The 20,981-nt window shown below is 37.4% G+C and overlaps 1 protein-coding gene across 1 annotated transcript; it reads left to right on the forward strand.

Annotated features, from left to right (window-relative positions):
- Positions 1-3,537: 3,537 nt before the first annotated feature.
- slc5a7a (solute carrier family 5 member 7a) lies at positions 3,538-12,060 on the forward strand. Its single transcript, XM_079616913.1, has 9 exons — positions 3,538-3,902; positions 4,187-4,437; positions 5,043-5,156; positions 5,281-5,436; positions 5,584-5,732; positions 6,194-6,343; positions 6,586-6,739; positions 8,857-9,074; positions 9,926-12,060. The coding sequence occupies exons 2-9, from the start codon at positions 4,254-4,256 to the stop codon at positions 10,577-10,579; spliced, it is 1,779 nt and encodes a 592-aa protein (XP_079473039.1). The 5' UTR covers positions 3,538-3,902; positions 4,187-4,253; the 3' UTR covers positions 10,580-12,060.
- Positions 12,061-20,981: the final 8,921 nt, after the last annotated feature.

The raw sequence follows: 20,981 nt of genomic DNA on the forward strand, positions 1-20,981 counted from the left end.
GGCACAGAGCTTCATCCTTCTTTCTCTTTAAATAATCAGCCTGGCCGGAGCTCTTTGAGTCTGAACTGTGTGAGGGACAGCTGTTATAGGGTGGCTGAACCATGTCCATGATTATAGCTGTGGAAAATCCAATGCCCTTGCTCATTAAAACCACAACATCAGCACAGATATGTAGGCTACTGAAAATGGCAGCATCTCATCTAATCATAGAGCCATCTGCCGTTTTAATGGAATCGCACACATTTATGTCTTTTCCAGTTGCTGAAATACTAAAGTGCTGCCAAGATGGCGTTGTGCTGTGATTGGAGACTTCAGCTGGGGTTTCATCTCATTCAATTATGTTTATGAGGACGACTTAAGCTTTACCAACCACGAGTGTGATATTACTGTGGTTCAGAATACAAAAAGATAGTGAGTAGCATCATTTTTAGACAAAATATGGGCAGTTACTGAGTATGTTCTTCTCCGTCAAAAGTTTAGGTCGAATTTGTTTGAGCAGAAGAATGAATCTTCCTAACTAGCAAAACAATATTGTTTACAAATTATTTTACCTAATTCTAAGTTAATTTAAAAAGGGGATGATTCACCCCAAAATGTACCATTCCAAACCTCTATGGCTCTCTTTCTTGTGGAACACGAAAGAAGATATTTTGAGAAATATATTATTTTCCAAAAAATAACTGGTTACCATCATTCTTCAAAATATCTTGTGTTTCGCATAAGAAAGAAAGTCACACATGTTTGAGATAACTTGAGTGTAAATGATGACAGAATCTCTCTCTCAGTGGTGCCAGTGAATAGGGACAGCACCAGAGACAGTCTGTGCAGATCCCCGAGAAGAAGTGACAGTAGATATAAAACACAGTGGAGACTGTGCTCTGACTCCGAGCCTCCGTGCACAGAGTCAGATCGTCTCGTTTAGCCATGCGTAACAGACGTGACGGTGATGCGGGACCCTGTAAGTGCCCGTTGCCTTGCCACTTTCCATCTCTCTGTGTAAATACCGGGTTTTCTCCGCTGCTCCAGCTACGGTCCCTGAACAGAAGGCTCTAGTGGGTTTTTTTTTTTTTTTTTTTTTTGAGTTTTTTTTTTTTTGTCGAACTTCCAAATCAACGACAGACGTTTCACAGACGGACAACTGAAATTAGCGCCCGCTCTCGCTGCAGCTTCTTTCTGCCGCTAGGTGGCAGCATCAGTCTTCTCTGTAATTCACTTTTGAAAGACACAACAGGTAGTTAAACAAGTGCTGAAATATACACAATATACATTTATTTACCTTCATGTTTTTCTTTAAATAAATAAGTTAATGTTTTTTTTCCCCCCCACAAATATATCATCCGAGTTGCATTTCGAAGATCATGCATTTTATCACATCAATGCACATTGTTATGCTAGGCCTAAGTATACAACGTTTAGTATAGCCTATATATTGTATTGCTGTTTTTTATTATTATTGCTGACAGACTGTCAAATCTGCTGTGCATTTGTCCATGAAAAACTACATGTTCATCTCTCGGCGACACACTTCAAAGAACACGAAACAGATGTGAAGCATGCTCATTAGCTGAGCTAAATCTGCGCGCCATGACTGTTCGCATGCACGAGGGATCTAGAAGAACACATCAAGTGATTCCAGATAAACATTTGGAGACATTTTAAAAAAGCATATAGTCATCCTCCGCACACTGAAAAAAAAAGTATTGTTGGTTTAAAAAAATAAAAAAGTAAGTAACCTGGTTGCCTTAATTTAGTGTTCATTGAAGAAAAAAATAATACAATTAGTTAATACAATGGAGATTGGTTTAATATACAGAAACTCAAAACATTATGCTATCTGAACCACAAGTTGATTTGAAAAAAAAAAATGTTGTGATAACAAATCATGAAAAAAAAAATTATATTGTATCTGACTTTTAAACTAACTTTTCTCTTGCACTTTTTAAACGGACACATAACTTTTTCTAAAAAAATAAAAAATGCTAGGTCTATTATTTTTTTCAGAACCTATGCCACATTTGCTGTTGAAAACTGCTTAGGGATCTTGACCAGGCCTTTTCTAAACTACAAAGAACTTCGACATCTGTACAGGAAGTATACCGTCTGCTTTTAATTGGGACTCACTTGGCAAGCTGTCAAAATGTTACCAGTTAAATTAGTCGACTTGTCTGATATAGGCTAGGTAGAAGATATCTGGCTTCTTTTTTCCATTAAATTGGCTCGTTTGGAGAGTTGCATTTTCTCTTTTATGAAAGCTAACAGATTCTTATTTCTCAAGGAAATTAATACGATTTTATTTAGAATAGCCTGCAGAACTGTCAAACAAATTAGCATCTAAACTAAAGTCTCAGATTCCTGGAGATTTATTTGCGGAAAGCAAGTCTGTCCTCGAGTCGGGAAGTAATGTCCAGTGTCTATAAAAGCTCTCATGACCAAATTGGATAGCCTACCACAAAAACATGAATGGTAATAGACATCGGCTTTGACTTAGTAAGGTGATTTTGAAGTGCATGCTCTCCTGTGTTTCCTTAATTCATTTTTATGTGGCCTTTGTTTGTTAACACTTTATTTTGATAATCCACTTGAGACATTCTACTTTTCAACATGTCAACTAACTGTCATTAGAGTATTAGTAGACTGTCTGCTTAATATCTGCTAACTCTTTATTGTGATGGTCCCCCAACAGACATTCTACTGACTATAAGTAACTTTGCAACTACAAGTCAACTTAGTCTCCTAACCCGAACCCTAACACCTAACCATAACCTAACAGTCTACTACAGTATACAGTATACAACAGTATAGTTGCAAAGTTACATATAGGTAGTAGAATGTCTAAAGTGGAGTGGGCTATCGAAATAAAGTGGAACTCTTAGTTTTTCTTTTTTCGTTTGCCATGTTTACTCTTTCTCTGCATTTTTCTTTTGTCCTTGATGGAACAATGCATTAAAGCTAGCTAACATTAGCAATTTAAGCCACTAGGAAAGCCACCAACAGCATGAAATGTTGCCACTGGGTGGCAGAATGGCAGAATTTCATTTGCGGATTTTAATTAAAAGAATAAATAGATTCTAAAATCTATAAATAAATAAATTTGATGAAATAAATAAATTCATAAAATAGAGCACTCCTGCAAAAAGAGTAAAACATGTCTAAAATCTTTTAATAATTTGAATAGATACCTAGTTAAAAGGAATTCGTTAATTCACTACTTGCAAAAATCTACGAAAACAAAATAAACAAAGATGTACTTGCATTACCGCTTAGGTTAGCCATATAGCAAATTCAAAAACAGAGAAACCGTGTGAAAATACAGCAGAAAAAAAAATAGGCTATACAACGTAGAAAAAAGCACAATTGCGTTGGATTACTGTCGTGTTCAACGTTATTTGATGTGCCTGTTCAGTTTGACTATAGCCTACACAACCTCCTGACTTTTCTATTTTGTCTACTCAATACACTTGAGTTTGGAGAGTTTGGGTGTCGCCTAAAAGCCCTGTCGCGAGGTTCAGCACTCCGGACAGCGCCTGACCTGCTACTGAGAGAGAGCGCGCGCTTACTCAAACAGACTGCCTTAAAACACCAGTCACGAAAAAAACATGAATGGAGCCGATATTTTTCACTAGCTACTCTTGATTTACAGCTGTTTCCCCCCTGTCTTGCGATTTTCAGTTGACTTGTGAACCTCTTGTGACGCGCGGCTCGTTTGCGCGATCTGACATCTTTATTCATAAATAGCCCCCATTCACATCTCTCTGACGTTCACCGACCCTCTGACGAAACCTGCTCTTATAAGATTCACAGTAAGTTTGGCTCAGTCTGAAATGTGCTGTACTGCTCCTCTCCTGAGGCGACAGTTGGGCTTTTCGCACTCTTGGTGGCAGTTGAGCGGCTGATTCACAAAGGTGAGCCACTTTTCATTTGATGTTCAATTATGAAATAGTTGTCATTTTCCCCCAACTAAACAAGAAACATGAAATCCATTAATTTAGCATGAAATTTAACAAAGCTTGGAGTGACTGAAATAACCTTCTGATTTAGACTATTAAGAGATTATATGCTACGCATTTCAAATCTTCTGTGCAACAACAGTTGATGCAAAATATTTCTGAATCCTGGATCTTCTTTGTGTTGAAAAGCAAAATATACTTTTTTTTTATTTTCTCTCTTTTCTTATGCGTCTCTTTAGGTCTGTTTTCCTTAGGTCTCAATGCATTTCGGTTCTTTAGAAATACAACGACTTTAGCAGAGAGAAGATGAACATCCATGTGGAGGGGTTGGTGGCGATTGTCATCTTCTACCTGCTGATCCTTGTGGTGGGAATCTGGGCAGCATGGAAGAACAAGAATTCCGGCGTGATGGAGGGAACTGATCGCAGTGAGACTATTATGGTCGGCGGAAGGGATATTGGATTATTTGTCGGCGCATTTACCATGACTGGTGAGTTTCAGAGAGAACTGAAGAGAAAAGTGCGTTTTGATTTATGTAGTCTGATATGCGATATAACGTGACTGACGTTTTATTTTTACATTCTTTAGTTTATAGATTTTGTTGTATAACAAAAATATTCTGTCTGTAGCCTATAAAAAAGTTTTCTTGATGTCTTTCTACATTAAAGTAGACAGGCAAAATAAATAATAGGGGGACAAATTAATCGTATCGTTATAAATCGAGTATGTTGAAAGAGTGAGAAAGAGGGGGGGGGATTCTGAAATGTGTAGGCCTAAATGGAATATACATTATGAACTTATATTTTACTATATCGCTATATATTATATGTGTTATCATGTGCATGTAGTGTGTAGTGTTAATTATGTAATTATTTATGTTACCAAATATGGTATCGCCACACATACACAACTATATATATATATATATATATATATATATATATATATATATATATATATATATATATATATATATATATATATATAGGCTATAGAGAGAGAGAGAGAGAGAGAGAGAGAGAGAGAGAGAGAGAGAGAGAGAGAGAGAGACAGAGAGAGAACAATATTATTTTTTTAAATCCTCTTTCATTCCAGCAACTTGGGTCGGAGGAGGTTATATCAACGGCACTGCAGAGAATGTGTATCTTCCCGGATACGGCTTGGCATGGGCACAGGCTCCCTTTGGATACGCACTCAGCCTTGTCTTAGGTATGTTGTGTGTATATGCAGCTTTAATAAGCGGTGAAATACATTTTTCAGAGTTCAAGTTAACATCCAGAACTAGTAACATATCTGTCAAACGTATAATTTTTATGAATTGATTCATGTCAAGGTGGCCTTTTCTTTGCTAAACCCATGCGCTCCCGGGGTTACGTCACCATGCTTGACCCCTTCCAGCAACTGTACGGAAAAAGGATGGGTGGTCTGCTATTCATCCCTGCTCTAATGGGGGAAATGTTCTGGTCAGCCGCCATCTTATCTGCCCTTGGTAAGAATAGAGAGGGAAATGATATCTTATGCAGACCTTTTCTCAAGCAATCCGTACATTTTGCAAGCTCTACCATAATTGTACAAAATAATACATTGTAAATACTGCTTAATTAAACATAATGATAAATCTTTCTTTATGTCACAGGGGCCACACTGAGTGTGATCATTGACATCGACATCAATATGTCTGTGATTATTTCGGCTCTTATTGCCATTTTCTACACGCTGGTGGGGGGACTCTACTCAGTGGCCTACACTGATGTTGTCCAGCTCTTCTGCATTTTTATAGGACTGGTAAGGATTCACAGAGCCACATGGTGAAGTCATCGCGGTGATGTCATGTTCCCCTTAATTCATGTCTGCATGTCTTCAGCAGCAAATAACACTGTGATTGATCAAAGTGACTGTCAGCTGTGCAGTTTTGAGAGTAACGACTCATCAATCACTTTTCGTAGATACAAGTAATAGTATTTTTTTTTTATTGCATTATTAATTGAATTCAATTTATAATATAACGTTAGCAACTGATTAGCTGTTGCATTGCTGTGGAAATTAAAATTAAATTATTTCATAATTTTAATTATAATTTAAAAAGAAATGTAAAAAAAATGTAATTGAATTTCACAAACTGTAAACATGTATAATGCTTATCTATTATTCTTTGCACATTCTACACATTAAGTTCAATACGGTGTGTTAGAAAGTTATAGATAGTCCATTACATGGTAATAGAGTGTAAAATGTTCTCTTCGTAGTGGGTGAGCGTCCCTTTTGCTCTCTCGAACCCGGCTGTGTCTGACATCGGAGTGACAGCAGTGAAGCAGCTCCATGCTAATCAGACTGCATGGCTCGGGAAGATAGATAGCGCTGACAAATGGATGTGGGCTGACAACTTCTGCCTTCTGGTGAGTGGACAACTCACTGTAGCATGATGGAATGGAGACACAATCGTTTTGCCAATGGATGATTGTTGATTCTGAAGGGCCAAACCTAATTTCTCACTTTATTGAACAATGCAATCATTCGCAGGGAGGAAAACTAAATAAGACAAAAACAAACAAAAAACAAAATGGAGAGATAGATTGATGTTATGGATCTGTATCATGATGTCTGGTGTCTGTATTTACAATTACATTTCTGTTTTTAGATGTTGGGGGGGATTCCCTGGCAGGTGTATTTTCAAAGGGTTCTTTCTGCCTCTTCAGCTACCTATGCTCAAGTCCTCTCATTCCTGGCTGCCTTTGGATGTATCATCATGGCTATTCCCTCCGTCCTGATCGGAGCCATAGGGGCTTCCACAGGTAAGACCTTTGAAACCGGACATTTTTTCAACGAGATCATGATTCAATGAGAGTGGAATGGTGAGCAGGTGGCAAACAGGTGTTACTGTATAAATACATCTCCTGGTGATATTCAATTATATTACTTTCATTATACATTTAAAATGTTCAATCAACTATAACATGAATTGGCTTGGTTCATGACTTATAACTCTTTAATGGAGAATATTATAAATCCCTATGGGAAAAATGATAATTAATAAAAAAAGAATACTTCCGGAACAATTTCTGCTGAAAAAGGGGGTGGGCATTGATGCAGTCTATAAGGAATAAAATATTATCGCAACTTTGTTTCATACCAACTTTAACAACAGTTATATAATTGCATATATAGTTTTACATTAACTATAGGTCTTTAGTGACCCGGGACATCATTAACACTCTTCCTCATTAATTTTTTAAAGACATCAATCTTCTTAGTATTCCTCAATCAATTAATTATCAACAATATAACAAGAAAAAAATAAAAGTATAAAAGAATGCCTGCTTTTCCATTCATATTTTTTTTTCAATCAAATAGAGTTGCTAACAACCCAAGGTGTGTAACTGTAAGTATATTTTTTTCTGCACAACCATAATTGTATATTTGACGACTGAATTAGTGCAATTTACCTTTACTCCACAAAGTGGCAATGTCTGATACACAATGATGAAGTGACGTTTCACTCATAGTGACCGCAGGCAGAAAACAAAAGAAGAGGAAGTATCATCAGCAAAACTTGAAATGGCTCAGGGATTTACTGCAGAGCAAGTACTGAACACAATAATCTAATATTAGTGTCAATGTCACGTGATGGTGGATCTGGTGAAGAAGCCGTCAGCGATCAAAATATTGATTTTGAAAATGATAGTTTTGAGAATATGTTTGAGATCGCAAATATGAGCCAGATGCTGAATGTACTGGGAAATGAGCTCTGGTGAGCACAGTGATGATGATGATGGTATAAAACATCTGTTCATATTAAACCCTTCCAAGCTCCAAAAGTAACAAAATATGATTTATTTTATTCTTCTGTAATTGTTACTCTAATATCAAGAGAGTTTTATATTTTCACGACAGGTAGAGATCCATCCGTGTTAGATATATATCCGGGACGCTAAAGACCCGCATATGAAATAATGATTGGCAAAACCTTCATGCATTTAAGGGTTAAATAAACAACATATGCAAACAAATTCACCCCAGCAGTCTAATTAGTCTGATTTACAGGCTGTATCCACTTACAGATCAATAGACTGAGACTTTGGAGTGCAAAAAAAGAAAAAAAAATGGGAAGGCTCACTATTTCAGGAATAAAAGCTTAGCATGGCTTCAACATTGGACTTTTAGATCTTACCAAGTCAGAAAATCTTTCATTTAAACAGATAATACAAAAGTGCTCTTAATTACACACTTTATTCTGTTGTTTTTTCTCCTCAATAACATGCCACATACCCTCTCCCTGAATAATTATTCACAGCTCATCCAAATTAAAAATGTGCATCAAAGCAATTTTCATATTGTTTCCTGTATACTGTATAATGTTTCCTTGTCCTAAAGCCCTTTTCCCTTTGAGCGTGTACTGTATTTAGTACATACCGTCAGTAATTCTAATTATGTAATCACTTTTTTCTCATTATTGAGTCTGATTTGCCATGGTGTGTTGTGGGAGGTGTTCCCCAGGCTGTATCAGCCCTGGGTGGAAACCATGTTCCCTTCAGATCACTAAAGAAATGAGTAAATAACAACAGCTGGTCTCCTTCATACATTATTAACAGATTATCCATTTAACGATGTGAACCCTGTAAATATTACATCTGAGGGATTTAATCAACAGACTTTCAGCATCAAAGACACAGCCAGTCACTTAAATTACTTAACTTATTGGGAATAACACTCTAATCAAGCACAAGGCGTGTTGCTTTTGGATTGAAAGCAAAAAGAATTTGAAATAGAAAGTTAATATTTTATTTATACATTAGCCTCATGTATGATGCAAAAATGTATATATATATATATATATATATATATATATATATATATATATATATATATATATATATATATATATTACACTAAGTATGTTCTACCCCCATAGATTGGAACCAAACAACCTACGGGCCAATTCCTCCCATGCAGAGGGACCAGTCCGACATGATCTTACCGATCGTGCTACAGCACCTGTGTCCAGCCTATATCTCCTTTTTTGGTCTGGGGGCAGTTTCTGCCGCAGTGATGTCATCCGCTGACTCATCCATCCTATCGGCCAGCTCCATGTTCGCTAGGAACATCTACCAGCTCGCTTTCCGGCAATCGGTGAGAGCCAGTCTAATTCACTGTGAAATCATTCACTCAAAAAAAAAAAAAAAAAACTAAATTCCAGTACAAATATCTAAATAATTTTAAATCAAGATCTATTTACTTGAGAAGCAAAATCGTCAAAATTAAGTGAGTTTATACTTAAAGTTCACATTGTTTCAAACCAGCATGAACACAAAAGAAGATATTTTGAAGAATGTCTTGTGGAAGTCAATGGGGTCCATCAACTGTCTGGTTACCGACATTCTTCCAAATATCTTCTATTGTGTTCAGCAGAAGAAAGTAATTCATACAGGTTTGAAACAACTTGAGCAAGAGTAAATGATGACAGAATTTAAATTTTTAAGTGAACTGTTCCTTTAAGAAAAAATATGAAATTGTATTAAGGTTTTTAAGAAAAACCTATATTTCTTACCTCATTGTGAGTTTTTTTTTCTTTTTTCTTTTTTTTTATAAAGTCATTTAATTTAGAAAACCACTTAATATCTTAAGTAATTTTGCTTCTTAAGTAAATCTATCTTTACTCTTAAGAAAAGTGTGAGAAAATAGGGCACTATACTGTATACGCTATAACACTATATGTGTTTTAGTGGTAAAGGAAATGTCCAAAAAACTTAACGGATAATGTATTGGCATTATATTTAGCATAATATCTCATATGTTGTTGTCCACATAACAAATGTTATTGTTTGGATGCATCAAAACGACACTGTATGTAAAAAAAACACCAATATCAATTTATTAAAAACTGCATATCAATCAACTTAATCAAATATAAATGTGTAGCTTTCTCAGTTATCACTTTATTTCCCCTCTAACTCTCTTCTCATCTTTGTACTGACCTCAAGGCTTCCGACCGTGAGATAGTGTGGGTCATGCGGATCACTATTTTTGTGTTCGGGGCTCTAGCGACGGCCATGGCTCTCCTGTCTGGGACTGTCTACGGTTTATGGTACCTGAGCTCTGACCTGGTCTACGTCATCATCTTCCCCCAACTCATCTGTGTTCTGTTTGTCCGTGGCACAAACACCTATGGCGCGGTGGCTGGATACGTCTTTGGAATGATCCTGCGCATTGGCGGAGGGGAACCTTATCTCAAACTGCCTCCGTTCATCTACTACCCCGGATGGACCATTGAGGAGAAGGTCCATCATGTGACCAATGAAGTGGAATACCTGGTGTTGCAAAGGTTTCCCTTTAAGACAATTTCCATGCTGGCCTCGTTCCTAAGCAACGTGGCCGTCTCACACCTGTTCAAGTACCTGTTTGAGAACGGCACTTTGTCGGCTAAATATGATTTCTTGGATGCAGTGGTGGCCAAGCACAGTGCTGAAATAATGGACAAGACCACATTGGTGAACAAGAACATCATTGGACTGAATGAAATGGGCCCGGTCAAGCCAAGACTTAGTGTTACTTTAGCTGCTACCTTCGCCAGGAAAGAAACCCTGACCGAAGAGGAAGACTCCAGCCCGGAGTCACCAAGTCACGAGAACGAGTAGAGGCTTCATGGCCGATCCTGGGACTCTCTAGTGGCTCCATAATGTGAAGGACTGCTTCTAACGATAAGTAAAGAAATATCAGATTTGAATTACATAATTAATTCACTCCACATCGTTTTCTGGAATTGCCATCACTTCTTTCAGAAGGGAATTGAATAGCAACTGAAAACGGGAAGAGAGAGAAGAAAACAGCAGAGATTCGTGTGGTGTGAGTAATATTAGGGAAAAAAACTGACTTGATGGTTTTACTTACCCTGAGAAGCTCTTCGACTCCTGTTGGTATGTACAAACCTGAGTGACTTTCTTTTCCCTTCTAGAGAAAATGATGAGACACTGTGATAATCCTGGGGAAATAATAATGTTAAAGGGACTGTTCACCCAAAAATGTTCTGTCATCATTTTCTCAATGTCGCTCTAAGCCTGCATGACTTTATTTCTTATGTGGAACACAGAAAAATGTCTCAGTGGTCATACAAAATAATGAGTGGGCTGTTTTGGACCCTATTGAGCTTTGTATGGGTGGGGGAAAGCAGTCAAAACATTCTTCAAAATATTTTTTTGTGTGTTCCAGTATTGAAAGTGAGAAAATGAGGACAAAATTTACATTTTTGCTAGAAATATTCCTTTAATTCCAGCGAATCTGGACACAGATCAGTCCAGATTTAAAAAAGAAGAAATGTAACAGTGATTATAATATTTAAATTTATAGCTAGGCTATATATGAGTAAATAATAGGTGTAAGTCTATGTGTCATGCCATTATGTACGTCAAACTCCCATAGATATTAGTGCAGATTATCCTATCGTCCTATCATAAATGTAGCTAAACAGTTATATGCTGTTCCATAAATACAAAATGATATAACAAGTGATGTGCTTCCCATCTACAAAATACCTTTAACAACTGTGACATAAGTGCACATGTGGCAAATGTCTTTTTCATGTTCATAGTGCAATATTAAGATGAACGGAAAACAAGGAACATGGAAATATGTATATAATATAATCTTTCAATCGCCTTAACTAGCTGCGTGGATTAAATGGAGGTAATTGGACATTATGCAAAGCCGTTTCGTCACTTTGTTGTACTTGAAAATGAATGTTGCTGCAAATGATTTACCAGATGTAATAATAACCTCCGGGGTCTGTGCTGTGTTATATTTTGTGATTTGATGTCAAAAGAAGTCGTTGTACCTGGTTCCAGGATGAGCCAGCTGCTGTGTTATTTTGTTGGCTTTAGCAATACAGAAATTTGTGTGATGTGTGTATTTATATTCCAATGAATATAACTGTCCAGTATTCCACTTATGTAAAGTATCACTTTACCGTTCTATATACAAGTATATACTGTATATATATATATATTTATTTGAATTGGTCGGAGCCAGCTACACAAATCTATATTTATTTATTTATTTATTGTGGCCTACAGATTAAACATAGGATTATTAAAAGACAATAAATTTTATTGTTAAGACTTTCATAGTTGTGTATTATTACTTTGTAAGTTATACAGTCCTCCAAAAGTCTAAGTAGGCTTTTTCCGTTGTGTTTAAATTCATCAAACTTGACAAATTGTGTTTAAATACGTTATGTTTATTCCCGTTTGTGACACCAAACCCATTTTCTAAGTCTTTTCGTATGCCAAAAAAGGTCTGCGGACTGCTGTAGGATCTGCGGGTAGTTACGAAAACGCGTGTCTGAAAACGTGACAATTTATGACGTTAACTCTCTTCAACTTCCAATGTCACTGTTAAGAGACGGCACTCTAAAAATAGCCAGTACGTTATTTACATTACTCTAAGTGCTCTGCTGGTCTCAGCGGGGCGGGGCAGGGGTGAAGAAGGAGGAGGGAAGTAAAGGCGGGGGTTGGGCCGGTTCTCTTATGCGTCTTTTCATACACTGCGTCAATGTCTTGGGGGTGGACGATGACGCTGTTTTCGCCCCACCCAACCATGTCCCGAGCTTGTCCTCCATTTTGTCCTTGCTGTCCAAAATTTAATCCCATTATATCGCCATGGCTGGATATGCCAGAGATCTCATTCACAAAAGAACAGTGAAGAGCACTTGTGGTGATTAATAATGACCGCAATGGGGCGGTACTGTTAGCTTAGCCAAAAGTCAAGCCATTTTTATCCTTCCAACTGATGAGGGGTTTGTGGCCATCTTAAGTGTCTGGAAAAACCCCAAAGACTACTTACTCGCCAAAGAACACAGTTTGAACACATTTCATGGTTAGCACATTTCATGATTCGCACTTTAGTCATGTCCAGATGTCTTCTATGCTTAATACTTAATACTCACCAGAGATATTAATTTTGCTTACTTCATATATGGGCGGACTCTGGTTTTCTTGGTGATCGCGTCTCTGCTCACAAATCAGTAATGAAATGCTTGAGGTACAAGAATCTGGGCTGAAATATGGTGTGTCTAATTGAATCAGCCTAAGTGAGGGACATTTGTCCTCTCTCATGCTTCAATCGATCAAATCTCCCACAACGACGGTTAGAAGCACAGCCTGTGACGGAAGCTAGCAGGCGGCGTTCATTTGTATTCGCCCCCGTTATTATTTATTTGAACAATTTCCTTTACTGCAAATCAGCAACGGATATAGATCATGTTGTGCACACTACACCCAGTGAGAATTTCCTTTCTGTTCTTTGTTAAGTGGCTATATAGTCCCCGGTGTGCCATAGAAGACAATCTTAGGACATGCCTCCTCTGCACTTCTCTTAATGCCAGAGTCTTCATGTATCTGTCAAGAAGTCATCTCTCTATTGAAGGAGGCAGGTGTAATTAGATTGGCTCTCATTAAAGCTAGGGGCATAATTGGGCATGCTGGGAAATATAGTTCTGGGCCTTACCAGAAGACAGTAGGTATAATATAATGAGAAAGATAAGAGACTACAGAAGAGGTAAAATATCAGCAAAGAATGGTTGACTTTTTGACTATGCTGAACAGCAATAGACAATTTTGAGCACTGAAAGAAATGTACTGTATTTTGCATTAAAGTGACAATAAAATACTTGGTAACGCTTTATTGTACAATATCTTGTTACACGTTACAAGTACTTACTACATTAACAAGAGTAAGTTATGCATAATTATTTTTTCGCATAAATCGACCTTTCTGAAAACTTTGTAAATTTAGATTTTATATTATTATGGTGAATAGTGTTATCAAAATGCAGCGTCTTTACGCACTATTTACTGTACATGTGGTTGGGACCAGACGTATAAAAAAAATTTGTACTAACTTTTGAAAATGAGAAAAATTGAATTAATCCGAAAATCATGTCAGAAAGGCTTTACAAACGATATACAGACACACACGCACACAAATTTCATTTGTATATTTTTCCAAGTTAGGGATGGGGTGACGCTGATATAACCATTTAGAAGAAGAAAAAATACCAACAGAAAAGGAAATATAAATATGCCTTTGGACAGCTGTTTGTTGAGAATGTTTCTCCTCTCAATATTTCGCCCTCAAGATCTGGAATGTCATCATAACATGTTTTATATGGGTGCATCCTGTTCCCGCAGGCCAAACATCTTCCTTTTTCCCACTCGCTCTTTCTCTTTTTCGACAGCAAAGTCATGGGTGGTGACAAGGAGTAACCCTTTTTTATTTCTTCTTTTATTTTTGACATGGAGTGACTAGAACAAGTGACCCTGAGGGCACATCAGTATCAGACGTGAGTGTCAGCGATAGAAGCATCTGCTTTGTGTCCTGCTGGCCATACTGTGCTATTATATAAATATAAAAAAAGTGGATTAGATCTTGTAAATTCAATGATTCAATCATTAGCTTTCCAATAGTCTTGGTCACTTAGCTGGTGCATTCAGATCAGTTCAAACAGGTTTATGTCCCTGTTTTGAAGGATCAATATCTGAAACAACGGCTATGAATTTAAAGGACCCAGAGGAAGAATCCAGGCATTAAAGTGTAATACTCCTCAGGGATCACTTTATTGACTTATACTTCCCCTCTCTCCCTCCACGTCTCTCCACTCGCAAATCTCTGCCAACCAAACTATTGTATGATAAAACCCGTCACAACCTCTTCCGCTGTCATTCTGATGATGCAGTTTCTCAGTCACGTAATCTCTTCACCACAGTCCTCCCTGCGGACAATCACATGGGACTGTCCTACATGTCTTGTGTTACATAAGACACCAACAAAAAAGTCACAGACACTCTTTCACAAACCAAAAAACCCAGAGGCAATGTCCAAAAACTCTTTATTTCCACTGTCAGCCACAGTGTCTGTTCAAAGTGTTACTGGTACAACACCCAGAATGTCTTTCTAAAGAAAATTCCAATGGGGAAAGCATGGATATTGTAAAAAATTTATATAGAGAGAAAAAAGGCTGAGGGGGGCTCGATAAAACCCTGGGTTCTTGACCTTTAAAGAACGTTTATGCCATAAAGGTTATAAGGAAAAAATGTCTTAATGATTGTATAATACTTAATTTTTATTATATACTTCATTATTTATATATATATAAAGCTGTTTAATTCATAAAATGTAATCATATATAGAACCTTTTAGGGGTTCCCATCATGGGACCATTTGATGGATTTAGTTTTAGTTTTGTTTTAACTCATTTGTTTTGAAGCAACTGACAGAATCCTTTAAGATTCTATATTGCCATTTTTCAAGATAGCTTCTTTTCCACACAAGAGAGAAAGTCAAACAGGTCTGGAACAACATGGGGGTGAGTAAATTAAGTAGAGGTTTTTTTTTTGCACACAAAATATGTTTATGCCATCATCCTTTATTAAATATCCTTTAATACAATCCTTTATTCGATTAAATATGGCATCTATTCTTACGGTCTAATAAAATCACTGGTGAATGACAATTATGGAGATTATATGTTTTGTACCACAATTAATAGACACTGATAATAGTGTGCAATTTATTATATAATATTTTTTAAATTAACATGTTTTTTATAGTTTCTGTAAGGTATAGTATAGTCATTTTTAGTTTATTTGTGTTATTTATGGCATTTAAATCATATCATAAGTGTTGATAACCCAAATTTTTATGATGCAGCAGATTCCTTCCATCTCTGACGTGAAAGTGTACTATCTCATCTCTTTCTTTTACTCTCAGCCAGCGGGGCGACTCAGGACTATTTATGTGTTCCTTAAGTGATGGCCTCGGTAATGTAATTGCTGGACATCTAATTGAAAAATGGAGGGAGCCAAAGAGAGAGAAGGGGTGGAGAGTAATAGGGAGGGAAAACAAAGAAAGAAAGGGGGATAAAGGGATGGAGGGATAAGAGAGAGAGAGAGAGAGAGAGAGAGAGAGAGAGAGAGAGAGAGAGAGAGAGAGAGAGAGAGAGAGAGAGAGAGAGAGAGAGAGAGACTAATGTACCAAGATAGAAAGCGAGAGCAAGTTAGACGGACATACACACACAGAGACACACACACACCACCGGCTCTATTTCTCTCAGTAAGTCTCAGTGGTTCTAGATTAGATGAGTGGACCCTTATCTCATCCCCTTTAGCAAAGTCAATAATTGCAGTGTGTGAGACGTACAGCGCGACACGGTCCCTGCAGTACACGGCCGAGAAATGAGACCGGGTCAATTCCACAATGCTCAGCTGGCCTCAGAGAAACAGAATCTGACACTAGATCTATAAGAGCCGTTTAGTATAGCTGAATGAACCTGATTTATCAAAATCTTGTATACTTGTAAAAATCTTAACTACACTGAAATGACTGGTTTGATTATTTTTTTATAAACACGTTTGCTATAAATACTTCTGCCTTTATAACTGCCTCAATTCTTCATGGCATAGATTCAGCAAGGTTCTGGAAACATTCCTCAGATTTGGTCCACATTGACATGATAGCATCACACACTTTCTGCAGATTTGTCGGCTGCGCATCCATGATGCGAAACTCCCATTCCGGCACATCCCAAATGTGCTCTATTGGATTTAGATCTGGTGACTGTGGAGGCCATTTGAGTACAGTGAACTGTCATGTAATAAAAAAAAATAAAAAGTGTTTGTGGCTTTGTGAAAAGGCTTTGTGATTTGGATGTCATTCTGCTTAGCGTTAGCAGCCATCAGAAGATGCCTGTGGTCATAAAGGGATGGACATGGTCAGCAACATTCAGGTAAGCCGTGGCATCCAAACGATGCTCAATTCACGAGTTCCAACTTACAAATACTTAGATAGAGTAAAGTAGAATGCGTATTTTTGCGTGCTTTCCGTTGAGAGGGCTCAGAGCTTGGCATTTTGTCCCGAACCCAGAGTACTCCCCCCGTATTTCTGGTTAGGAAAGTAACCAGGCGAGAGTGAGGAGACGGGGTGGTGGAGGGATGCTGAAAACTGTCGAGGAACATAGGTGAGTCGACTGTGTATATGTAGGCCTCCACTCATGTTGATTACTGATTGTTGACAGCTGGTTGGAATGATGTGATAATTGGATAGATAATTTGAACGTGTTCCACCCGAACTTTGTTAATAAAACATAATTTGTTATTAAGGGGCCTAAAGTGTGCCAAAAAAAACATCCCTTACACCATTACACAACCAGCAGCAGCCTGAACTGTTGATACAAGGCAGGATGGATCCATGCTTTCGTGATGTTTACCTACCATCTGAATGTCGCAGCAGAAATCGAGGCTCATCAGACCAAGGCAATGTTTTTACAATCTTTTACTGTCAAATTTCGGTGAGCCCCAGTTTCCTGTTCTTAGCTGACAGGAGGTGCACCCGATGTGGTCTTCTGCTGCTGTAGCCCATCTGCTTGAAGGTTTGACGTGTTGTTCGTTCAGAGATGTGCGGTCTGCACTAATGTAATCTGAGGGAAATGATGGTTGGAAATCAGTTCCTCTAACTCAAATATATTTGAATATAGCTAATTATATACTGTAGTCCAAATTTCAAAAACACTGGTCAAAATGTGATTTCCAGCTGGATTGTTCAAATATATTTGAGTTAGAACTGATATCAAACCATCATTTCCCTCAGATTACTCTAGTAGAGACTGTTCATCTGTTATATTGGCCATGTCTGCTGTCTTTGAATGGAGCTAAATCTTTAAGACTGTGATTCTCTTTCACAAGAAGATAAGTCCTGCAAGGCCATAAGCCTACCCACCACAGAAAACTTTCTGCATTTTTACATTTTCAAAAAAACTCATTCTGTATGATTTATAAGCTTGTTTCCATTAATTCCATTGTGTGCATTCAGGTTAAAGTCCCCACCGGGATAGAAAAACAAACACACACACACACGCGCACACACATAGCTTAATTCAGTAGCAGGGCTCTTGCCTTCTTGTGAGATCCCTGTGCTGGGACCACAAAGAAAGCCCCTAAAGGCAACAAGCAGTGTCCATGTGCCGCTATTCACCACTCTGTATCACTCAAAAAGGAGGGGGTCGGACATATGAGCATATTCCAGTCAAATGTGACCAACAAGCTTTTGTGTTGTCTGAATGCTACAAACATTGACCACTGTAGAACGGTCAAGCGCTTTTTCCAGTGATTTGTACTTTCTACTCAAAAGGCAAGGCAGGCTTCCATAATAGTCACAACCAGTAAAACTTATTTCTAAAAATGCTAGCGTACCTGGATTTTTTTTTTTGTAGTAGTGGAAATGACGCACTGAGATAGAACACTTATTGAGAACATCCTTAGGGTTATTTCCCTTCATTGGAATGCTAGCCCACTCTCTCGGGGCAGAGAAAGCGTCTTGGAGTGTGTATGAATGTGCGTATGAGTGTACAGAAGCTTTTTACTGAGCTGAACGCAGGCCAGCAGATCCATTAGCACTGATTGAAAAGCGAAGGGATACAGCCGTAACCCTGAGAGAAGGTGAACAGCTCAACCATAAAGAATGTCTCTGAGAATGAACACAGTGGGCATGGGAAAAGATGGAGGAAGAAGGAGATCAGGGTTCAAATGTGCTAAAGGTCAAAACAGGCTGAGATGATACATTAAATCAATTGTTTAAGTATTGATCTTTATTGATGATACGTTAGGAATATGTATGCATTTAAACAGATGTTGGTTAAAATTATGAAACATTTTATGTGTGTGTAAAGTCATTATATCTTCATGTATTGTAAGTCAAATAGCACTTTTAACAACACACATCATTTTAAAACGGCTTTACAGAAAGTAATATACTGTTATGTCTATGTATAATGCCTTAGTAGTGCTTTATTATAACCCTTTATTATAGGGTATTATCACGATATATATGATGATGATCAAATGTTGCTTCCCAGACAGCAACATAGTGTCGGCCCAGATCCAGGCCACATCTGGTACAGTACATGTGGATTCAATGGGCCTGGGTTTGGATTTAGATCTAGCTATTTTTTATTTATAGTGTTGTCTACATGCATGCACTGACTCGGACACACGTCTAAGCGTTCAAGGTAATTAAAAGATTTAAATCTTGGTTGATGATTTTGTTCTATACGAGAGTAAACGATTGTGAAAAAGTATTGATGAAAACATGTTCCGTTTTCACAGGTGCAAACTCTAAAGAGCCTGATGCTTGACCACACATCTGAATGTGCAAAGCAGATTTAGATAAAGATCGGTTTTGTTCATATGGATTCTCAAAAAGCATCAATGAAGATATGACCGGATAATAGAAAAATAGCCATTTTTCAAGGAGTTTGTTGTAAATTTAACATTTTCCACATTTAAATAGCAGTCGTTTAAATGGTAATGGTGAGAAATATAGGCTATGGCTTTAATTTCAACTATAGTAACGTCTCTGATTTCAGGCAGAATTACTGTGTAGCTACAATGTCACCAAACAAGATGGACTCCCCTCAGCTCCCCTGGGCATGAGGAATGACGTCTTCTAAATATAGCTCACACACTTGCACCACTCATTGCCATCAGTCTCACTTTGATAACCCTTGTTCTAAAGGGGAGAAAGGGTTTCATGACATCTGTTAGACACATAATCAGATGTTGTTCATTTAAAGGCATAGTTCGCCCAAAAACAAACAGTATTGCTATCATGTTCATGTTGTTTCAAAACAACAACAATTAGTATCATTTTTGGTATATAGTTTTCTCTCTTTCGTAGATTAGATGTCAGGTTGGATGTTCATGCTGCTCTTTTCTATAAAATTAAGTGAATAGTATAGTAACCTGGAGCTGCAAAAATGACAAGCACTGTAAATGCATCATTAAATATGACTTGCATATATTCCAAGTCTTCTGAAGCCATATGATCACTTTGTTTTATTAACTCAAAAAAAGGCAAGACAACCCAGGTGAAAATTATAAAAAATAAAACATAACAGTAACATTTACAATAAGGTTCCATTTGTTAGTTGTACACAATAAAAATACTTCTATTTATTGATGTTAATTTCAACATTTATTAATACATTAAAATCAAAAGTTGTATCTGTTAATAGTATTTAATGAACATGAACTAACAATGAACAGTTGTTTTTAACTAACATTAACAAAGATGAATGAATACTATATTAATTGCTAGTTATTAAATGTAAGTTAATGGATTAGTGTAACTAATGGAACCTATGAATTAACTATATGTCACCATCTGTGTTCTGAACTGTTATGTTTAAACATGTAAATAAGGGATCATATTATTAAATATGCACTCCTTTTGTGTTCCATGGAAGAAAGCGAATCATTTAGGTTTGGAGCAACATTTTAAATGTAATTTTTCAGTGTACTATTCTATAAAGATTATCTTTAAAACATCTCTATACTGTTTCTGTTGTTTTCTACACTGTTGTTTTAATCACTGAGTTGCTCCAGCAGTTTAGACTCTGAAATGCCAAGACTCTCATGAGAAGTGATGGAAGGTAATGTTGTGTGACTAACATCTCCCAGAGAGAGAAAAGCAAGGTATATGAAAACACCACCTATAATATGCAGGAAAGCGACTGGAGCCTCAAAGAAATATTGTACACTTCATGGGGGACTTTCTTGTCACATTTTTTTTCCCTCAAATCTGACAGTTTGTGTAAATAAAAACACATTTATAATGTGGTTTGCTTTTCTTTGAGATCCTACCTCAGGGTGGACTTGCTTATTATAGTTACCGTATGAGACTATACATCAAATTATGCTCTCTTCTTTTTATGCTGTGCTCTCAACCAGCCGAAGCAAAACTAAATGGTATGCTGGCGAACACATAACTTAGCCCAACCAAAACACAAACACACACTATTGACTTAATGAGGACTCATTTACCTTCACGCCACAGCAGCAGACAGAGGAGATGCAGAAGAGGAAAGACAGATAAAGAACTGAAAATGTCAAGACTGATTAGACTTGCATATGTCTGCAGTAGCACATCTTGACCGAGACTTTCTGTGCTGAAATTAACAGGCATCTCCAAATGGCAGACATCAGGGGAAAAGGC

This window comes from Phoxinus phoxinus (assembly GCF_949152265.1).
Source record: "Phoxinus phoxinus genome assembly, chromosome: 6".
Taxonomy (NCBI): Eukaryota; Metazoa; Chordata; class Actinopteri; order Cypriniformes; family Leuciscidae; genus Phoxinus; species Phoxinus phoxinus.